Below are 21,877 nucleotides of genomic sequence, written 5' to 3'. Positions count from 1 at the left end.
TTTCAGCAGAGGAAGATTTTAATAATCAAGTGGATAAGATGACCCACTGTCTATCTAATACTCAGCCTCTTTTCCCAGCCACTACTGTCATGAACAAAGTGGCCATGGAGGCAGGAATGGTTATGCATGGGCTCAGCAACACGGACTTCCCCTCGCCAAGCCCAACTTGGCTCCAGCCACTACTGAGTGCCTAATCTGCCAGCAGCAGAGACCCATACTTAGCCCTCGATATGGCAACTTCCTCAAGGTGATCAGCCTGCTACATGGTTGATTATATTGAACCACTTCCATCATGGAAGGGGCAGCAATTTGTTCTTACTAGAATAGCCACATTGTCTATATATGGGTTTCCCTTCCCTGCATGCATTGCTTCTTCCAAAACTACCATCTGTGAACTTATTGAATTGTCTTATCCACTATGGTATTTCACACAGCATTGCTGTTTATCAAGGAACCCACCTTACACCAAATGATGTGTGGCAATGGGCATTCTCATGGAATTCACTGGTCTTACTATGTTCTCCATTATCCTGAAGCAGCTGGATTGACAGAATGATGGAATGGCTTTTGAAGACTTAATTATGATGCCAAGTAGGTGGCAATACCTTGCAGGGCTGGGGCAGTGTTCTTCAGGAGGTTGTGTATGCTCTAAATCAGCAACTACTCTATGATGCTATTTCTCCCATATCCAGGATTCATGGGTCCAGGAATCAAGGGGTGGAAATGGGAGTGTCACCACTCACTATTACCCGTAGTGATGTGCTAGGAAAATTTTTGCTTCCTTTCCCTGCAACTTTAAGCTTTGCTGCTGTACAAGTCTTAGTTACAAAAGGAGGAGTGCTAGCCACCAGGGAACACAAAGATACCTTTGAACTGGAACTTAAGATAACACCTTGCTATTTTGGTCTCCTTGTGCCTCTGAAGCAACAGGCAAAGAAGAGACTTACTGTACTGCCTGGGATGATTGATCCTATCAAGGAGAAATAGGACTGCACCTACACAATGAAGGTAAAGAAGAGTTTGCCTGGAATACAGGAGATTTTTAGGGTGTCTTTTAGTACTACCATGTGATTTAAGTCAATGGAAAACTGCAACAACCCAATCTGGCCAGGACTCACAATGGCCCAGAAACCTCAGGAATGAAGTCTTGTGTTGTGTCACTCCACCCAGCAAAGAACCACAGCCAGCTGAAGTGCCTGCTGAAGGTAAAGAGAATATGGAATGGGTAGTGGAAGAAGGTAGTTATAAATATGAGCAACGACTATGTGAAATGAGGACTGTAACAGTCATGAATATTTCTTCCTCGTTTTCTTATGAGTATGTATGTACATATCTTTGTTTTCTTCCCTAACCTTTCCCCTTGTCATATGGCATAAGTTGTAATAGTTTCATGCTGTTGTATTTAATGATGCCAAATTTAAGAGTGAATATTACCCAAGGACTTACACCTTATTCTGGGGGGATTTTGTGCATTTCTGGTCATATGCTGGACAGTTGAGTATTGTTAGGCAGAAATAAGATTAAATAAAAACAATAGGATACATATATACAGAGAGACTAAGTATAGTTTAAGGCGATGTGTATGGCTGACAAGTTTTCAAAGGGTGGATGGTGATGGTTAGGCTAATGTGTCAACTTGGCCAAACTGGCCAGGTAATGGTGCCCAGTTTGGTCAAGCAAGCACTGGGGTAAATGTCATACAAAGGTATTCATGGACTTAATCATCACTGAGTTATTTGCATAGATGGCTGGTTACATCTACAATCAACTGAGGAGACTGCTGTCAGCAGTGAGTGATGTCTCATTCAATCAGTTGAAGGCCTTAAAAGGGGAAGGGATTTCAGCATTCACAGAGAGAACTCCCATCTCCACTTCAGATAGCCAGTAACTCCTGGGGAGCCCATCAAGGACCTTCTTCAGAGCCTCTGGTTTGCAGCCTGCCCTACGCAATTTCAACTTTGCATCCCCACACTTGCATGAGACAATTTTTATAAAATCTCGTACTACTTACAGATATCTCCTGTTGGTTCTGTTTCCCTAGAGAACCTGACTAACATATTAAGAAAGTTAAATATAGATCTACCTGTGACCTGGCAATACTGCTACTAGGGATATTCCCAGAAGAATTTGGAGCACTGACATGAACAAACATCTGCAAACTGATGTTCATAGTGACATTATTCACAGCTGCAAAAAGATGGAAATTTTTAAGACCTGCAGTATATACACATGATAGAATATTATTCAGCTGTAAGAAGAAAGGAAGTTGTGAAGCTTATGACAATGTAGATGGACCTAGAGGACCTTATGTTGAGAGAAGCAAGAGAGGCACAAAAAGGACAAATATAATATGATTTCACTATTATGAACTAAATATGATGAGAAAATTCATGGAGTTAATAGCTACAATATAAATCAGAATAGAATGTGGTTAGAAAATGGAAAGCTGAGGTTTAATTTGTGCAGAATTGGTAAAAAGTTGCTTGTAAACACTTGGAAATGAATAGAAATGGTGAAAGCACATCATTAGGATTTATAATTAGTGGGTTTTTGGTTTTTTTTGTTTTGGAATGAAAATGCTCCAATTTGATTGAAGTAATGAATGTGCAACTCCTTGATTATACCAAATGCCACTGATTGTACACTTCAGATAAATTATATAGTTTATAAACAAAAAAAATAATAGGATGAGTTGGGGGAAAAATACACCAGATGTAAGATATGGACCATAGTTAGTAGTAACACTTTCACAATGTTCTTTCCTAATTTGTTACAAATGTTTCACAACAATACAAAGTATTTGTGGTGGGGTAAGTATGGGGGCCCTGTAATATATTTTGCATGTTTGTTTTGCAAGTTCACAACTCTTACTATACACTTATTGTTTATATATGCTGATGTATGAATGATGTACTTCTATAAATTGTTTTTAAAATGAAAAAAAAAAAAAAGAATTACATTCCAAGATCCTGTGGAATTTATCCAGGTATGGACAGGTGGTTTAACTAACATGAGAAAATTAATTATGTGCAATACCACATTAATATAATGAAGAAAAAAACCACATTATCTCAATTCATGTAAAAAAAAAGTAGTTGGCAAAACCCAGTATGGCAAAACCCAGCATGGCAAAATCCAGCACCCCTTCTTGATAAAAAACAGTAAGAAAACTAGGAATAAAAGGAAACATCCTCAATCTGCTAAGAAGCATTATGAAAATCCCATAGCTAACATCATACTCAGTCATAATCAGTGCTGAAAGACTGAAAGCTTTCCCCACAAACTCAGAATAAGATGAGGATACCCACTTTTACCACTTGTATTGAAGGTCCTAGTCAGGTCAGTCAGGTAAGAAAAAGAAATGAAAAGTATCAAGATTGGAAAGGGAAAAGTAAACATATCTATTTGCACATGACATGATCTTGTACATAGAAAACCTAAAGACATTAGGATAAATGTCCTGCATCTGTCCCTGTAATATCATTGAGGACAACCCCAAGTCCCCAAAATGCCCCAATATCACACCTCTTTTTCCCTCTCCCTCCCTTCAGCAACTCCCTTGAACACTGTCTGCACATCAATGATATAATTTCTTCCATTGCTAGAGTCTATAGTAGAATACCAGTAAGTCCACTCCAATCCATATTTTATTCCTTCATCCTGAGGACTCTGGGATGGTCATGTCTACTCCACCTCTAAATCAAGAAGGGGCTTAGATCCTCATTCAGCAAAGTTGCATGAGACAGGATCGACATGAAAAAATCATTTGCATTTCTAAATACTAGTGATGAGCAATCTGAAAAGGAAATTAATACAACAATTCTATTTACAACAGCATCTGTCTTTGTTATAGCAGCCCTGGCAAACTAAGTACCACAGACTAGTTGGAGCAAACAACAGAAATTTATCGCCTCACAGTTCTGAAGATTAGAGGTCACAAATGAAGGTGTCAGCAGGACCATGCATCTTCTCTCTTGAGGTCTGGTAAGTGGCCAGCAATCCATGGTGTGTTTTGACTTGTGGCAGGATCTATCTTTCTCTCTGACTCTGTTTGTGTCCAAATTTCCTCTCTTCTAAGGATTCCAGTCATACTGAATTAGGGCCCACCTTAATCCCATTTGGCCTCATCTCAACCTTTAAAGATCCCATTTACAAATAAATACACTCACAGAATCAGGGCTAGGACTTTAACACACCTCTTGAGGAAACACAATTCAATCCATAACATCATCCTAAAAGAATAAAAACCCTAGGAATAAATTTAACCAAGGAGGTGAAAGGTTTCTACATTGAAAACCACAAAACTTGATGAAAGGAATTTAGGTCCCAAATAAATGGTGTCCATACATTAGAAGACTTAATATTGTTAACATAGCAATATTCTCCCAAATAATCCCTACCAAGATCTCAAAGCTTTTTTTTTTCCAGAAAGAGAAAGGCAATCCTCAAATTCATATGGAGTTGAGGATATTCCATATTTAGCCTTGAAAAACTGAAACAATCTTGGAAAAAGAACAAAGTTGAAGAACACATACATTCCAATTTCAAAACTTACTCTACAGCTACAATAATCAAAACAGTGTTGTACTGGCATAAGTATAGACAAATACATTAATGAAATAAAACAGAGTCAAAAGGAAACTCGCACATCTCTGACAAATTGATTTTTAACAAACATTGCAAGACCACTCAATGGGAAGTAAGTAATTGCTTCAACAAATGCTTCTGAGACAAAGGGATATCTACTTCCAAAACAATGAAGTTGGGGGGAGAAGACATAGCTCAAGTTGTTGAGAGCCTGCTTCCCAAATATGAGATCCTAGTTTCAAGCCACAATACCTCCTAAAAAACAAATGAAAAAACAAACTCTCATTGGGGAGTGGATGTAGCTCAGTGATTATGCACCTGCTTCTCATGTACAATATCCTATGTTTAAGCCCTGGTACCTCCTAAAAATTAAAAAAAAAAAATGAAGTTGGACCCCTACCTCACACCATATATAAAATACAACTCAAACTGCATGAACATCTTAAATATAAACGTTAAAATTATAAACTCTTAGGAGGAAATATAGGCATAAATCTTCATGACTTCAGATTTGACAATGGTTTCTTACATATGATACCAAAAGCACAAGCAACACAAGAAAAAAAAATTATTTTAACTTTTGTACATGATAGGACACTATCAAGAGAATGAAACAATAGCCTACAGAATGAGAGAAAATATTTGCAAATTATATATCCTATAAGGTTTAGTATCCAGAATGTATAAAGAATCCTTATAACTCCACAACCTAAAGACAAATTTAAAAAATGGGCAAAGGATACAAATAGACATTTCTCCAAAGAAGATATACAAAGGGTCAACAATGATAAGGTGCTCAACATCATTAGTTATTAAAGAAATGCAAATCAAAAGGACAATGAAATAACACTTCACACCCACTAGGATCACCATATATATATATTTAAATGCAAAATAACAGGTGTTGGCAAGGATGTAGATAAATTGGAACCCTCATACATTGCTGGTAAGAAAGCAAAATGGTATAGCCAATGTGAGAAAAAGTTTGACAGTTCCTCAAAGATTTAAACATAGAAGTATCATATGACCCAGTGTATTAGTTGGAGTTCTCTAAGGAAACAGAGCATCTGTGGGAATGCGCAAGTCCAAATTCCATAGGGCAGGCCATAAGCTGGGAACTCAAATGAAGGAGAAACTGGTTAGCTGAAGTAGAGATGGAAATTCTTTTCTGACAGCGGAAATCATCACTTCTTCTTTTAAAGTCATCAACTGATAGAATGAGGTGTCTGTCATTGTTGATGACAATCTCTTTTGTTGACTGTCCTTGTAATCAGCCATAGATAATGATTGCTAAATTAGAAATCAACTTACTAATGATTTAAGTCCATGAAATACCCTCACAGTAACAATCAGGCCTGTGTTTGTTTGATCAAGCAACTGACACCAGAATCTGGCCAAGCTGACACAGGAACTTAACCATCACACCCAGCAATTCCACTCCTAGGTATATACCCAAAAGTATTGAAAACAGCTACTCAAGCAAGTACTTGTATATGATGTTTATAGCAGCACTATTCATAATAGCTAAAAAGTGAAAAAAATGCAGATGTCTATCACATGATGAATAACTAACCAAATATGGTATATCTGTACAAAGGGATATTTCCAGCCATTAAAATGAAGGAATAATGCTATAACAAGATCATACATGCTACAATTATGTATGTATAACATGGATGAAACTTGAGACCATATGCTAAGTGAAAGAAGCCAGACACACAAAAATGCCCCATATTGCATGATTCCATTCCTAGGAGATGCCCAGAATTGGCAAATCCATAGAGACAGAAAGCAGATTAATGGTTACCAGGCACTGAAGAGGGGTAGAAAAAGGCAGAGTCTGCTTAATGGGTATTGGATTTCTGTTGGGGTGCTGAAAATGGTCTGGAGCAAGATAGTGGTGGTGAAGGTTGTAAAACATGATGAATTCACTGAATGTCACTAAAGTGTATACTTTAAAAATTATTAAAATGATAAATTTTACATGAATTTTACCACAACATAAAAAATACTATGCGTATAGCTAGATAATGATGCTTTGGTGATCAATAACTGATGGCATTCAAGAAGATGGCCCGTTCATCTGAACTTTTAGTGTCTATATTAGGTACACTATACCAGTTACATATGATGGCCATATTGTGAAAAAGAAACGTTTATTTCTTCTAAAGGAAGGAGGCATTGCTCCTAAACTGCCTCTTTTTCCTATTTCATTGTGCTTTACTGACAGTAAAGAGGTTGGTTAGGGTTGAAAGTCAGATAATCAAGCCAATGCAGAAAAAGGGAAGCAAATTAAATGATGGTATATGAGGTTAATAACTGTGTTTTTCAGTTTTCCTAAAAGTTTTACTGTATATTTTTAGGTATAGAAAAATTGTATTTATATAATTCATTTCTCTTCAAATTCTCAATAGATTCTGCCTTATGTAATACTTTTAGCTTGTCACTATGGAAACGGAGATAACCTTGTAGAATTCAAACTGGGGAATGTTTTTACAGGAGCAGCTTTTCAGCTGATTATGAAACAAGATTCAACCTCATTTTAAAGTTTTTTGTTTTTTTTTTTAATTCATGGTGTCTTATTTCCACCTATGGTCATGTTGCCACACTTTCTTTTTTTCTTTCCAATCATCCCTCAGGCATTTCCCTCTTCAACCTATATTTTTAGTTTCCTTTATGAAGTGGTAAATATCTTTTTTTTAAATGTGATCACATGACTTACCATTCCTCTGGGAGAGAAGGGCATTTCTAAATACATAGAAAATATTTTTTGGAAGGCATCCTTGCAGTACTTGATGTGTCAGTGTGCTGTTTTCACAGTTCAATCCTTCCATGCTTAAAAATGCATGATTTAGAATTCTCAGTTGCCCATGTATATTTAGTTATTCCTATTTGTAAGTTTCAACACAGCTAGTTTTTAAAATTTCTCCATATTTTCATCTAGTTTTTAAGAAGTATTAAAATCTAGCATCACTGTTCTAGATTTTCAAATCAATTTTAATATTCTGCTGGTATTTGCACTAATATTTTTGGCTCATCCCTACAATATACAATTGGCAATAACCTATAGTATCATGTAAAATAAAGTTTGCTATCAGAAAAGGTTTTACTTTCTACCATTACAAAATACATTTTATTTTAAAGCCTTCTTTGGATATTATAATTTTAAAGAGTCTCTTCCAAAAGGATTCTATAAATCGCTACAAGATTAACGCTATTACTATTACGGGAAAAAGGCAAATAACATGATGGCCAAAAATTGAGTAAGAAAACTCAGTTTCAACTATGATACTTTTATACTCATTGACAAGTGATTTAAATTTTCTCTGTGTTGCTATCTCTTTAAAGTAGTAGCCCAGGACCCACCTCCAGCAGGCTGTGAAGCCTAAAATATATATTTCACATATTTCTTTGTTTTTTTTTTAAGTTTCACAAAGTTTTTGTTTTGTTTTCTCTTTTGTCTCAGCGAGTCTTCCGTTAAAGAACAGAAGACACCAAGGGAGGCCCTGCTATAGAATCTGAAGTAGACCTACAGCTACTTGAGAACTCCAACTTCCAACTACATCAAGAAAAATAGCTCAGAGAGAGTGTGCCTGCACCACAGGAAATTCACCATTATCACAATCTCCCTTCTTCTGGTGTTGAGGGGATCTGGGTAGGTGTTACCAAGGTGACCCATAAAATGAAGAGAAAAGGCAGACTTTGTCTCCACAACATTCCTGTTGTCCACATTTCCTTAACCTCAGTCCTTGTTGCCCATGAAAAGAGAAAGAATTTCATTTTACCTTGGCATCAGTTCTCAAAAGCTAGTGGGTGGATGAAATCCATCTCTTTGTGTGCTGCTTAAATGTAAACCTGGGGAAACGGACTTTGGCCCAGTGGTTGGGGCGTCCGTCTACCATGTGGGAGGTCCGCGGTTCAAGCCCCGGGCCTCCTTGACCCGTGTGGAGCTGGCCATGCGCAGTGCTGATGCATGCAAAGAGTGCCGTGCCACACAGGGGTGTCCCCCGCGTGGCGCAAGGAGTGCGCCCGTGAGGAAAAGCCGCCCAGCGTGAAAAGAAAGAGCAGCCTGCCCAGGAATGGCGCCGCCCACACTTCCCGTGCCGCTGCCGACAACAGAAGCAGACAAAGAAACAAGACGCAGCAAATAGACACCAAGAACAGACAACCAGGGGAGGGGGGGAAATTAAATTAAAAAAAAAAAATGTAAACCTGAAAATACAATTGCACTACTGATGCTAGCATGGGTGAAGAGTAAGCCACAGGCCCTGCACCCAAGCAGGTACAAAGAATAAGGGCACCTACGCTTTTTCAAAGTTGTACACATAAATTACTTCATTTGTTCCTTACAAATTCATATGCTTCTAAAGGATGTGCAACCTTATATTTTATAGTTGTATAAAGCCTACGAATTACGAAGGTAAAGGAAAAGGCTCAAAGGCTGATGGACTGTCTTGCCAGTCAGCTGGTTCCTGGCTCAGCCTCTTTTCTTCTCTTTGAAATTCCCCTTTAAAATAGGACACACAGGGAAGCGGATGTGGCTCAATGGATAGAGCATCCGCCTACCACACCGGAGGTCGAGGGTTCAAACCCAGGGCCTCCTGACCCGCTGGTGAGCTGCGCACACACAGTGCTGATGCCCGCATGGAGTGCCGTGCCACGCAGGGGTGCCCCACGCGCAAGGAGTGCGCTGTGCAAGGAGCACCGCCCAGCCGGGGAGTGGCCCCGCACGCTGGAGAGCTGAGCAACCAAAAAAGCCACGGTTTCCTGGTACTGCATGACAAGAATGCAAGTGGACACAGAGAACAGACAACAGGGGGAAAGGGGAGATAAATCTTTAAAAAAAAACCAAACCACACACATACCCAGGCAAAAAGTGCAAATTCATAAAAGTTCTTAAAATTCAGGCTAACGATACAGCTTTCCAGTCTCTGGAAGGAATTAGTGTAACTTCAGTCCGGATGGGTCGGATTAGACATAAGCAGATAATGGGGGTCTCCGTCTCTGGCACGGAGAGGGCGCTGAAGGCAGCTCGTCTCCCCTTGCCCCGTGGGGCCCGCGGAGCCGCCGCGCAGAGACCCGGGACCGCCCCAGGGAAACCCGCGGCCGCGCGCTCCCGCCCCTTCCACGCGGCGAATCTCCCACGCCATTTCCCCAAAGACCTGATTCACGACTTTGCTTCAGGAAACGCGAGGGCCCACGGGGGAAGCTGGCGTGAGGCGAGAGAGAAACTGTGTCCCCAGAAACCTTTCGCCGCGGCCGGCCGTGCCCTGTGGGGTCCCGGCGCCCCCGGCGAGCCGCGCCCGCGCCTTCAGAGGCTGCCCAGGGTGCGGGAGACAGGCCCACGGAGCACATTTCACACAAAACCGCGAATGCTTCCCGTGGCCTGCGGGCAGACAGTGCCGGAGAGACTCCTGCAGCGCCTTCAAGGACCTTCAAGGGGGAGTCACGTGCCATTAAAAAGTGGTTAAAGGCCTCCGTCTCCAGCCGGTGTCTTCCCGTTTTGTTCTCAATAGGGAGAGAAACACAATCGACCGTTCTTTTGTTAAACAGGAAAGCGATCGACCTGACCCGGAGGGAGCAAAGGAATTTACCTCAACCTGACGGTGGAGGCCGGCGGCGGGGGCACGGGGCCTGGGGCGCTGGGCGCGGGGTGGGGGGAGGCCGGCGGCCCCTGACCCCCGCACCCCGCGGCGCGCCCCTCACGCACAAAACGCCCCCGCAGCGCCGGCGATCCTCCGCGGCCGGAAGAAGGTTCCCGAGCGCGAGGGAGTGCGAGGGCCGCAAGGGGTGCAAGGCGTGCGGGGACGGCTGCGCCGCCCGGGGCTTGGGACCGGCGGGGAAGACAGCAGCCGGGGCGGGGGTGAGGCGGAGCAGGCCCGCGTGGGGGGCCCCGAGGGGACAGGCGGGGGGGCGGGGACGTGGTGGGGGGAGGGCAGGCGAGCCCGGGACACGCCACGAGGGGAGACAGGCGAGGCGGAGGAGCGTCATGGGGGGGACAGGCGAGGCCGGGGACGCGCCCAGGGCACGCTAGGTGGGGACAGGCGGGGGTGGGGACAGGCGAGGCCGGGGACGCGCCACGAGGAGACAGGCGAGGCCGGGGACGCGCCACGGGGGGACAGGCGAGGCCGGGGACGCGCCACGAGGGGACAGGCGAGGCCGGGGACGCGCCACGAGGGGACAGGCGAGGCCGGGGACGCGCCACGAGGGGACAGGCGAGGCCGGGGACGCGCCACGAGGGGACAGGCGAGGCCGCGCCACGAGGGGACAGGCGAGGCGGAGGAGCGTCACGGGGGGACAGGCGAGGCGGAGGAGCGTCACGGGGGGACAGGCGCGGCCGGGGACGCTCCCGGGTGAGAAGGCCCCCGCCCTGCGCACGTGGCCCGGGCTTGGGCCCCCTGCCTGCTGGTCCGCACTTAGTAAAGGAACGGAATTTCCCTCACACCTAACGTGCTGGAACTGATGGAGGCACGTGGGCACAATGGCTGCTTTCATGCTTGGTAATTTTTAAAGAAGTCACTGGCTTCTGTAAAATTTCTCCCAAGGGACCCTGAGTCTGTGAAGCGGGGCGCTGCCACCCAGGAGCCTCGCAGCTCCTGACAACCGTGCCCACGGCGGGCGGCCCGGCCGCGGGGCAGGCTCGGCGGCGCAGTTCTCGGGGTGTCGGGAGGGGAGCCCGAGGCATTTCCGTGACTCTCAGAGCTCGGCTCTGACGTCAGAAGTGCTCCGGGAGCCGCCGCCCAAGGTCGGCACCGCCGCCCCAGGTCTGTGCCCGCGTGCACGCAGCCGGGTGAGCCGGAGCCACCCCACCCAGGCCGGCTCGAGCCTCAGCCTCTCCTCCAGGGCCTCACCGCTTCCTCCACCTCCTCAGACGCCCCGGCCCTCGCTCAGCTTCCTCCCCAGCGCAGAATGCCCCCTTTCAGGGTTTGCTAACTCCCTGCAGGTCAGGGTCAGTCAGAGTCCACACCGGCTGGAGGAAACCCACGCGCAAGTGCTGCAGGGGGAGGTGCTGGCAGCGACCGTCGGCGAGGGTGTGCTCCTGGAAAGTGGACTCCAGGAAAAAAATAAGAACGAGGCTTGTTGGCATCCTTGCTGTCCCCCAAGGCTAGCGGGAACGGGTCTGCACCCCACTAGTAGGTCCCTGGCCCTGTTCTGATCAGTTAAACAGGGGCACTTTTAAAAGACCTTGAAAAGTTGAACAAAGAACAGAAGAACCTTAACAAAGGCTTTCAAGTATTAACTACTAGGCAAGAGAGAGAACCTGACCAGAGTAAATTCACCATTATAAGATAGACATCAGCAAAAAATTATAACCCTAAGAAACAGGAAGATATACCAGTTAATGGAACAAATCAAAATGCCAGAAAAGACACAAGAGTTGAAACAACTAATCCATGATGTTCAAACAAATCTCCTAAGCCAATTCAAGGGGTTGAAGGAAAATATGGGTAAAGAGATAAAGGTCATGCAATGATGCACGCAAGGAATGCCGTGCCATGCAGGGGTGTCCCCCATGTAGGGGAGCCCCATGTGCAAGTAGCACGCCCCACAAGGAGAGCTGCCCAGTGCAAAAGAAAGTACAGCCTGCCCAAGAATGGCACCACAACGTGGAGAGATGACGCAGCAAGATGACGCAACAAAAAGAAACACAGATTCCTGGTGCCGCTGATGAGGATTGAAGCAGTCACAGAAGAACACACAGCGAATGGACACAGAGAGCAGACAACAGACAACGGGGCTGGGGGGGGGGAGGTATGGCGAAGGGGAGAGAAATAAAAAATAAAAACAAAAAAAGAAGAGACTGGATGATCACAAAAATGAAGACGCTTTCTCCCTGAACTGCAGCGGTGGGTGATCAGGCAAATGGCAGGGCTCAAACGTGGGTCTAAATTCCTTTACTGGAGTCCTTTATAAACTGGAATTAGTGGAGCCACAGAAGCAGAGAAACACTCCTAGAAGCCGAGAGAGAAAGTCACAGGTGATGCAGCTGGAAGCTGTTAGGAATAGAGCCTGGAGAAGACAGACCAGCAGATACTGCCATAGAGCCCTGCCCTGGGCGGGTGGCCCACAAGCACATCTCCTAAGCTTGCCTTGTTTGGGGCACGTTCACAGCTTCAGAACTATATGCTCATAAGTCAATAAATCCCCATTGTAAAAGCCAACCCATTTCTGGTGTATTGCCTTGGCAACCTTTAGCAAACTGAAGCACAGAACAAATCTGAATAGACCAATCCAAGACACATACTTATCAGAATGTCAAATGCCAAAGATAAGGAGAGAATTCTGAAAGCAGCAAGAGAAAAGTGATCCATCACACACAAGGGAAGTTTAATTAAAAGACTTAGTGCGATATGGGGGCATTTTCAGGACTTGGAATCACCCTGAATGATATTGCAGGGTCAGATGCAGAACATTATGTATCCTGCCATAACCCATTGGACTGGAGACAGTGTAAACTACAATGTAAACTATAATCTATGCTGTGTAGCAGTGCTCCAAAATGTATTCATCAAATGCAATGAATGTACCAAACTAATGAAAGAAGTTGATGAGGGAAAAATGGGAGGATGGGAAGTGGGGTATATGGGAAACTCCTATAATTTTTAAAGTAACATTTTGTGTGATCTATGTATCCTTTAAAAATAAATGAAAAATATATTTTAAAAAAAGACGGTATGGATTTCTCATCAGAAACCATGAGGTGAAAAGATAGTAGTATAATATTAATATATTTAAAATACTGAAAGAGAAAAACTTACATCCAAGAGTTGTTTGTTTGGCAAAATTGTCCTGCAAAAATGAGGGTGAGTTTAAAATATTCAGTGATAAACAGAAACTAAGAGAGGTCATAAAAAAGAGGGTACTCTTCAAGAAATATTAAAGAGAGTTCTGCAACCTGAAAGGAAAAAACAGGAGAGAGAGGCATAGAGGAGAGTGTAGAAATGAAGATTATAGAAAAGATAATCAAAAAGGGTAGATAGACAGATGGAAATAAGGTATGACACATGAATACCAAAGATAAAATGGTGGAGTAAATAATGCATTTACAGTAGTAACATTGTATGTGAATGGATTCAATTCCCCAATCAAAAGCGTAGGCTGACAGAATGGATAAAAAATATGAGCCATCCATATGATGTCTATGGGAGACTCACCTTAGACCCAGGGTATAAATGGGATGAAAGTGGAAGGCTGGAAAAAGATACTCCAAGAAAACAGTAACCAAAAAAGGGTAGAGGTAGTTATACTAATATCAGACAAAAATTTTAAATGCAAAAATGTTATACAGAATGCCATGATATGTTAATAAAAGGGCAATCCACTAGGAAGAAATCACAATCATAAATATCTATGCCCATAACCAAAGTGTCTCAAAATACATAAAGCAAACATTGGAAAAATCGAGGGGAGAAATAGATGTTGCTTTAATAAGAGATGGAGATTGCAATTCTCCGCTCACATCAATAGATAGGACAACTAGACAGAAGATCAACAAGGAAACAGAACTTGAACAATATGATAAATCTGCCAAAGCTAACAAACATATACAGAACACTGTACCCCAAATCTGCAGTATATACATTTTCTCAAGTGCTCATAGGTCTTTTCCAGGATAGACCATATGTTGGGTCACAAAACAGGTCTCCATAAATTTTAAAAGACTGAAATTATACAAAGTACCTTCTCTGATTATAATGGAATTAAGCTGAAATCAATAATAGGTGGGGAATGGGAAAATTCACAAATATATGGAGGCTAAAAACACACTCTTAAACAATCAGTGGGTCAAAGAAGAAATTGCAAAAGAAATTAATAAATATATTGAGACAAAATGAGAACACAACATATCAAAACTTATAGTATGCAAAATGGCAGTGTTAAGAGGGAAATTGATAGCTCTAAATGCCTATATTTAAATGGAATAAAGAGCTAAAATCAAAGACTTAAATGCACACCTGGAGGAACTAGAAAAAGAACAGTAAACTAATTTCAAAGGAAGCAAAATGAAAGAAATAAATATTAGATATATTTGAAATTGAGAACAGAAAAACAATAGAGTGTATCACGAAACCCAAAAGCTGGTTCTTTGAGAAAAACAAGAAAATTGACAAACCTTTAACCAGATTAACAAGGAAAAAAAAAAAAGATGTAAATAAAGTCATGAATAAAAGGAGGTACATTACTTTTAACCCCACAGAAATAGAAAGGAACATAAAAGGATAGCAAGAAAAACTATACCAACAAATTAGACCACCTACATGAAAGAGGCAAAATCCTAGAGACCCTTATCTCACACCTTATATAAAAATTGACTCAAAATGGATTGAACACTTAAATATATAAAAACAAAGATCATAAATCTCCTGAATGAAAATGTAGGAAAGCATTTTAAAAATCTTATATTAAGAGTTGGTTTCTTAGACCTTATATCCAAAGCACAAGCAACAAAAGAAAACATAGATAAAAGGGAACTTTTCAAAATTAAGTACTTTTGTGCTTCAGTGGACTTTGTCAAGAAGGAGAAAAGGCAGCCTATTCAATGAGAGAAACTATTTGGAAACCACATTTCCACTAAGAGTTTAATATATAAAGAAATCCTTTAACTCAGCAATAAAAAGACAAGCAACCCAATTTGAAAATGGGCTAAAGACAAATAAACATTTTTCCTAAAAGGGAATTCAAATGGCTAAAAGGCATATGAAAAGATGCTCAATGTGACTGGCTAGTAGGGAAGGCAAATCAAAACCACAATGCGATATCATTTCACACCCACTAGAATGACCACTATTAAAGAAAACTCCTCCCCCTTCTGCATGCTGGGGAGGAACCACAGCTGTTTGTTCTCCTGATTGGTCGCCTTTCTGTCCTCACCCATCAGCTCTCAGGGGACCAATAGGAAGGCCTCTCTGCATGGGGTTATCTGGGACTTCCTTCTGAGCCTGGGGATTTCAAATGGGACCTCATGGCCAGGCTCTTGTCAGCCCACAAGGTCTCACCTCAGGGCCGTGTTCTCTGCAGGGTCCCAGCTGTGACCACCACCTTCCCTCATTCCATATACTAACCTGCCTCAAAACCATCTGTGTTCAGAGAAGACACATTTGTCCATGTAGTATATCTGATTGAGCCTACCAAAAAAAAAAAAAAAACTTATTAGAACTAATACTAGAATTTTGCAAGATCAATATACAAAAAAGTCAGTTGTACTTCTATATATTAGCAATGAAACCAGAATTTGAAAATAACCTAATAGCATCAAAAACATGAAATACTTAGGAAGAAATTTGATAAAGGAATGCAAGATGAAAACATTGATGAGAAAGAAAACTTAAAAAAAGGTCCATCACGTTCATGAATTGGAAGACTCGATATTAATATTTCTACTTTTCTCAGCTGTATCTATAGATTGAATACAATCTCAAAAATCCCAGCAGTCTTCCTTTTTAATTTTTTGGTTGAAATTACAAGCTGATTCTAGAATTCATATGGCAATGCAAAGGACCTAAAATAGCCAAAACTATTTTTAAAAAGAATAAAGGAGGAGGAATTACATTACCTGATTTCAAGACAATAAAAAAACCACAGTAACCAAAATCATAAAAATGGGATCTTCAGGATTCCCCTACTTCAGGCCCTCTCAGTAGCGAGTAGAACAAAACAAAAACTTCCTAATAGTCCCCAGTGCCTTTTAAGGCCTACCCTTTGTTTCCAGGATAAAATCCATACTTCTCACAATCTGGCCTCAACTGGTCTTTCTAGCTCTACCTTTGCAATTTACTATGATAAGGCTATTCCCCAGACACCCAAATTGCTCATTGTTCCCCCTGGAAATAATGCTTTTTCACTCTTTCTGCCTTGATTTCCACCTGGAGGACCTCTTCTTTCTGCCCCATCCTCACCAACCCCAAATGTGGCTTTAAGACACGGCTCGAAAGGTGGCTTCTGTGGAAAGCTTTCCTGCCATTTTTATTTTATCTCCCCATGTAGCTGTTTGGTTATTGTACTTATTATTATTATTTTTTATGTTTTACTCTGACCATCTAAGGAGAGATCAGGTATTATTCATCTTTATATATCTGATACCTAGTAGAACCAACATCTAATGGACTAATTCATAGTAGTCGCTTTATAAATATTTGTTGAATAAGTCACTTCTAAATTTAAGACAAAATAACCGATAAAATTAATACTTCTCCATTGCTTGCCGGCCTAGATCAGTGAGCTGTCACCTGGATTTCTGCATTATCTTCCTACTGTTACAGCTTATTAACCCATTTCCACTCTTTAATCAATTCTACTCAATGCAGCAAGATTTATCTTAAAATACTCAGATTATGTCACTTATTTATTTAAAACTTTCCATGGTCCCCATTGCATTACTATAAGATCTGATATGGCCCCTTACCTCTATTTCCAAAAATGTTTTTATGTACTGTTGTATGCCCAGTACATCTCCTGTACCTGGAATATAGTAGGTACTTAATATTTGTTCAGTGGCTAAACTAGATGACTAAGTTAACACTTCCAGAATCCAAGTTACTTGATTTTATTATCTACCATGATTTTAACATTATAATAATAGAATAAAGGATTAGATGAAAAGTTGCTACTAAAATACGATGAACTGAATATTTAAGAATGTCTTCTTTTAAATAGAATTCATTCTTCTGCATGACTTACCTAATAAAAATTCTGATCATTTTTACTGTAAACTTCAATCACTCTTCTACCAGAGGAGTTTGATTAAAAATGATTGTGTATATGGAATTTCCCTTTAATGATACTCATTTTTATCCTATCATCAAAAAATGCATTCTCAAGTGGCATAAGCAAAATGAAAACTAAGTATTGATCAATAAACCTAATTAGGGTATTTTTCCATAAAGAATATAAAATTTTATAAAAATTTACAATTTTAATTAATGTTAATTCTGACTATCATTGTCAGGAGCGTAGCTTCCACATTCTCTGGAGTGAATATGAGACATTTAGGGAGTATTATTATTAGAGTGTAAATCTAGATTTTCTAAACAAAAACAAAAACAAACCCAAAACATAACTGTAAAAATAAACATTACTTGAATTCTACAGTCCTTCCTCACACCAAATTAACAATACTTTAGCCCATTCGAAGAAATGGTAATGTGATGTTACTCTATTTCTAACACTAATAGCTAAAATATTTTAATTTACTAAATGTCTAGCAATTTAACTTCAATGGGGATTGATTATTAATTCTTCATACATCTTGAGATGCTTTAGAAATTAATTCTGTGTTATTGATTATTTCTGTACCCATACTGCCCACTAGAGTTAATAACTTTTGTGCACAATTATTAAAATTTTAAAAAACAATATTGCACTCTAGTTTAAGATGGTGGAAAAAGCATGTGTTTTTCACACCTCCCAAGAGACAATGGAAACCTCATTATATTCAAAAAATAAATCTGAAATCGCCTAAAAAACCACAAATCATACCATCAACGGCAGAGATTTTAAAAAATTGATTTCCATAAGGCAGAAAACTGCTGGCATCTTTTCAGCTGATTAACATGAGCACAGGCAATTGGGAGGGAAGGGATGTGATTCTGTTGATACTGCCTCAGATTGATCCATCAAAATATAGAAAATATAATACTCATTTAGAAATATGGTAGTAACCGGAAAAACAATTAAAAAGCAATGAGTAAATGTGCTTATCTCTAGGGAAGACACTAGGGCACAGGTTGGAGGTTAACAGAGGAAGAGGTGTAGGCAAAACTATATTTTTATTTTATACCATTATACATTTTTGAATGTTTTTGCCATTTACTCATATTACTTTCCATTAAAATTCAAGTTTTTACTGAAATATTTTTTGAAAGTATAGAAATATATATGCCTAGCAGGTAGTTGATAGTGGTTAGTTTTGTGTATTGTTATGAGGAGAAAAATTTTCTCTATCAAGCATGACCTATTTGCAAATATAGTCTGTTTTCTTATAGAGTCCAGTCAATGCAGAAGAACATGGAGTGGGAAGCGAAAGTTCTCTTCCTTGTTACTTCCCTTTCCTAAGTAGCCTCCTTTGCTAGTTCAGTAGTTATTCTACCTTGTTTTACTCAATGCACATTCATATTACTGTTTGTAGGTATAATTCCAATAAAAATCTTTTTATTAGAAAAAACTTAAAAACCCACAATGCCATAAAGATGTGAAATATTTTAATGAAATTTTGAATGAGCAATGATTTAAAGAAATGTCTTATACATTATTATAACCAAGTAAATAGAATATTATCTCTATGAAAATAAAAACTATAAGGAAAATACTCCAAAATGCAAGCTATATCCCATTGGGTAAATATCATTAAAATAAAACATATGACCTGGGAAAATTTTTATAACCATATATGATATTGTTGTTTTCTTCTATAAATGAAAGACTTCATTTAATGATTCCTGAGGTCCCTTCTTTGCTCTTTCATATGATTCAAAATAAAACTTTCCAGAAATTTTAATTTTAAATGGGACCAGAAGATGACATATGATCCATCTCAATTTTGGAAAAAACGATATTCTATTTGATGTTAAAACCTCTCAGTGGTAATTCCACAGCAAGTTTTTCCAGTACCTTCCAAGCTATTCCCATAGACTACTATCTAACTTAAATCCTGAATAGAAAAATACCTCTCTCTGCATTCCATATCTGAAATCTTTCCTCATGCGTATCATTTATTTTGAGCTGGATTTTAATAGGTCCTCCCCAGGTCCTGATAAGAGTACACTACTTTGGGGAACATACTAAAATGTTTTTGGACCATATGACACTCAATATAGTAGTCAATTACTGTTATCCAGAATATGAACATGAACTGAAAACACTTATCTTAAAGGCACAATCTGTCCCTGTACAGAAAGACCACTTTCCGGGAAAAATATTTTAGTGTGTCTTTAAAATCAAAGATAAAAGAATGTGGAAACTAGCAGAAAAAAAAAAAACAAAAAGCAAAAAAAACAGAAAAAAGTACTCAAAGATACAATAAGAAAAATGGTGATTGTTTCATCACCAGGATTCACAACAAATTTTTCTATTTTGTGACTCTAGAATTGGTCAGAGTGGTAGAAGAGAGAAAAAGAATACATGTCCAATTTCTTTAGTTTTCACAAACAGAAATGTACACACAGACATTTTCACACACTCCAAACATACTAAAAATCCATCCAGAAAGAGTGGGAGTGGGATCAGGAGAAGGTGGGTGGTAGGGGAGTCAGGAAGCTTATTGGCTTATGGTCCACATTGTTGTTGGCTACATTCTTATGGTTTTACTTGTCTTCTTTTTATTCATCCACTTCCACCACACTGCATCTCAAGATTTAAAACTTGGGCATTGTATTTCAGATATAGACATACATGTCATTTTCGTATTTTCATTTCATCCTTCTGTGAATTAATTTATAATTTTCATGTGGCTAAAATTGAGCTACCAATTATGTCTTTTTTTCTGAAAAACAGATATAAAATTACCTTAGAAACTAAATACTGTTTTGTACAAATGGTATAAAATTCTGGGATACTCTGTCAACATGGTTTCAAAAATAATTCTTAAAGGAAAACAAGCTGTTTTTCTGATCAGAATCACTCACCTTAATTATAGGAGAAATAATGGAAATAGCAGTGTGCTGGTTAATAATGGACTGGAAAAAATGGATTAGAACCAATGCTTGACAATGAAACTGTTTGTATAATATGGAATGCAATAGGTGACTAGCGTAGATGATGATGTGGCCTGGGTGAAACATCCAACAGTATATCTTTATGATTGGTTATATTCCCTGCAATGTTTGGGTCAAAGTCTTATCAAAGTCTTGTAATGTATGTGAAGAACATATTTTAAAGAATTTTGTGTTGCCAATAAAACCTTTCTTAGAATAATGAGAATAATGAGACCAATGTACACCTTGGTACAATTAAGAAGTCACTCTAAGAAACTGAAAATCAATCTGATGATAAACTGAAAATTTTCTCAGTACCACTAACCACTTCTTATGATACATATTTCAAAAGGATTAGAAATCCATGCTTTGACCTCCTAAGATCTGCTCCCTGTAGTGGATCTTAATACAAACAAAATCAGCCTGACCATGAGATGTCCATGGCTGGTCCGTTTACCCTCCTACGTGGAGGGTGTCTTTTGAAAACAGAACGCACTGCCCAGGTTAATATTAAAAACACAGTGCACACAATTTTCTTCTCATTCTTCAATTAATACTCGGTGGGCTGAACTTAGGTAACAAGCCCTTGCATTTGTTAAGGAGTGTCATCACTTACCTTTCAGAGAAAGGGAGTCTGTAGTCAGAACAGGTAAGCTATTGTTCTTAAATGTTTCCTTTTCTCTCTCCTTGGTATAAGGACTAATTCACGAGGGGCATGTAACTCTCAGGTGTTTCCAAACTCCCTTTTCCCCACCACCCTTTTTATAGCTCTCACCATGGCATGATCAGAGCTTTAACCCCCCACACCTGTGGAGACCTTTGAACCCCACCCAAGAGGACAAGGGAGAAAACTCTGATTTCAAAGACACGTTTAGACGTTGGTCATTAACTAAATTAAACTTCTACATTAGAATACAGGCATTCCCCCCATTCTTGCAGGGGCCAAGGGAAGTACTTCCCTGAAAATCAAATTTGAAAGCTGGCTAAAGGAAAGCAGGAAGTCGAAGAAAAGCAGCTGCCTAACTGGGAACGGATGGAAACGTTAAGTGAAGAGTACTAGCAGGTGGCAGGTTGAATGGTCATTTAAGCAGTCCTTCATTTCAAGCCGGGTGTGCCAAGGATGCTGCCGGCACTCGGAAACAGGCCTGAGAGGCCGTGATGACGTTGCCTCATCACTTTAGACTCAACAGTAGGCTGGAAAGCCCCTCTCCCAGCGGTGAGGGTGAGAGTTAGGGACTTGGAAGAAGTCGTCGCTGGTGTTTCTACCCTTCCCAGCCATTTTGGGAGACCAGAGTCTCACTGGCAGGTGTCAGATGATTAGGAAAATGAAGCAGATGGCAGTGGCAAACTGCGCCTCCCTCTTTCCTCAGCTGCCAGGAATTTCAACCCTCAGGCTTGGCTTCACATATGCTTGTTTGATAAAGTTCCTGCCATTTTAAGGAAAAAGAATTGGGATCATCATTTAAGCAAGCCGGGAACAATGAGCAAGCAGCCTCATCCACCTTTCCCCAGAGTGTCAGGCAAAAACCTTTGTATTTTTTCCAGGGTCACTCACAACCTGCCCTGTGGATTCCACCGAGGTGGCTCATGTCCCTGGCTCA

General features: G+C 40.4%; 1 protein-coding gene across 2 annotated transcripts in view; it reads left to right on the top strand.

The window, feature by feature from the left end:
* The window catches only part of TUSC3 (tumor suppressor candidate 3), a 245,212-nt gene extending 236,879 nt beyond the window's left edge, over positions 1 to 8,333 (top strand). Inside the window, exons 10-11 of one of the 2 annotated variants that reach the window (XR_011647748.1) lie at positions 3,854 to 3,984; positions 8,054 to 8,333. Coding sequence is in view for 1 of the 2 variants with exons in the window: in XM_071212625.1 (XP_071068726.1) it covers positions 3,857 to 3,884 (28 nt within the window). In the remaining variant the exon portion in view is untranslated. Of the gene's footprint in view, positions 1 to 3,853; positions 3,985 to 8,053 lie in introns of those variants that run through there. The other variant, XM_071212625.1, reaches the window with a different exon arrangement.
* The last annotated feature ends 13,544 nt before the right edge of the window (positions 8,334 to 21,877 follow it).

The sequence above is a fragment of the Dasypus novemcinctus genome, chromosome 29 (assembly GCF_030445035.2).
Source record: "Dasypus novemcinctus isolate mDasNov1 chromosome 29, mDasNov1.1.hap2, whole genome shotgun sequence".
Classification (NCBI taxonomy): Eukaryota; Metazoa; Chordata; class Mammalia; order Cingulata; family Dasypodidae; genus Dasypus; species Dasypus novemcinctus.
The sequence above is the reverse complement of the archived record's forward strand: the minus strand, read 5'-3'. Positions and strand labels throughout refer to the sequence as shown.